The sequence below is a fragment of the Meleagris gallopavo genome, chromosome 4, assembly GCF_000146605.3.
Source record: "Meleagris gallopavo isolate NT-WF06-2002-E0010 breed Aviagen turkey brand Nicholas breeding stock chromosome 4, Turkey_5.1, whole genome shotgun sequence".
Taxonomy (NCBI): domain Eukaryota; kingdom Metazoa; phylum Chordata; class Aves; order Galliformes; family Phasianidae; genus Meleagris; species Meleagris gallopavo.
Genome location: NC_015014.2, coordinates 49919928 through 49921247, shown reverse-complemented (window position 1 = coordinate 49921247; position 1320 = coordinate 49919928). Strand labels below are relative to the sequence as shown.

The 1320-nt window shown below is 36.0% G+C and overlaps 1 protein-coding gene across 4 annotated transcripts in view; it reads right to left on the bottom strand.

Annotated features, from left to right (window-relative positions):
* Window positions 1–1320, bottom strand: part of ARAP2 (ArfGAP with RhoGAP domain, ankyrin repeat and PH domain 2) — a 125783-nt gene that overhangs the window by 42084 nt on the left and 82379 nt on the right. For all 4 annotated transcript variants that reach the window (XM_010710306.3, XM_010710308.3, XM_019614911.2 and 1 more), the window contains exon 22: window positions 291–396. In XM_010710306.3, coding sequence (XP_010708608.1) covers window positions 291–396 — 106 coding nt within the window. The remainder of the gene's footprint in view (window positions 1–290; window positions 397–1320) is intronic.

The window sequence follows — 1320 nt, the reverse complement described above, 5'->3', positions numbered from 1 at the left end:
AAAAAAAAAAAGTTCATCTAAAGAAGCTCCATCAAAAATTGTCCTGCTTGGACTCAAATACTGACAGCCCCCTATCACTATAAGACATTTCCATCCTGTTGATATTTATAGTTACCTATTTCTAAAAATATAACCAAAGACACGTTATAAATTAAAGGTAATTAAATATTATTAATAATTACAAGATAAGCTCTGGATGCTTACTAGCTGATGAAGCGATCCACATTTTATTCATGGTGGCATTATGCATTCCAGGAATTTTTCTGCTACAGTGCATTATTTACATTTACCTGTAAAGATGTTCAATTAAAGCAGCCAAAGTTGCCTTATTGACTGGTGGAAGTGTACGAATAAAAGCTCCATACTTCATCACACGTTCCTTTTCATTTTGCATATCTAACAGAAAATAACAATTACTGAGCCTTAACAACTCGTACTAAAAATCATCAACAATTCTCATTAACTATGTCTGTATCATCTAGCTATTTAAAATTGTAATTTACTCAATCCCTTCTTTGTGAAGACAATACCAACAATTTATTAAGTGTCTGTTATTGCATGTTAGTTCAAAGAAAGAACATCAGCAATAAGAGACTGCATTCTGGGCTCATGAAAATCTTCACCAACAGAAAAGACCCACCATCACCATCGCCACAGTTGAAATGCACCATACTCTGCATAACAGCATTCAGATCCACTGTTTGGTCTCCACAAATGTTCAGTGAGTGTTGATGAGCGTCAAAGGATGCAATTTTTTGTGCATGAATAAACTAAATGACACACCTTTGCTTCATACATACGTCCATGTCAGACACCATATTGTCAGACTGCTCCTCTGCTGCCATCTGTCACACAGCAACAAAATGTAATGGAATAGTGGTGGGAAGGAACCTCTACTGCCATACCACCAACATCCACCTCTGGCATCATGGGCCAATATGATAAAGTAGGAGGCATTACATCAGCCCTTGTAAAATATATGCTTTCAAGAATATCCAGATCTGAAGAAAAAAATATCTTTTTGTCTGTTTTTGTTGTTGTTTTAAATTTGGAGAAATGTCTTCAGGTCCAAAGTAGTTTAAAGTTTTAAAAATAAAAGACTAATAAGAGGAGAGGAAAGGAGAAGGGCAGTAAATCAATTGTACAAAGCTGAACAGTGGCAAACAGGAATTCCAGTATTGTATCCAGTATCTGAGACACAGTCATATCCCTCTACCTTTGTGTCTGCCTCTCTGTGCTGAATATAGCACAGAGGCTATGGAGAATAATCCTGCTTGGGGCAATTGTTTAGTTGATGTAATATGATCTCTCTCTTTTTTT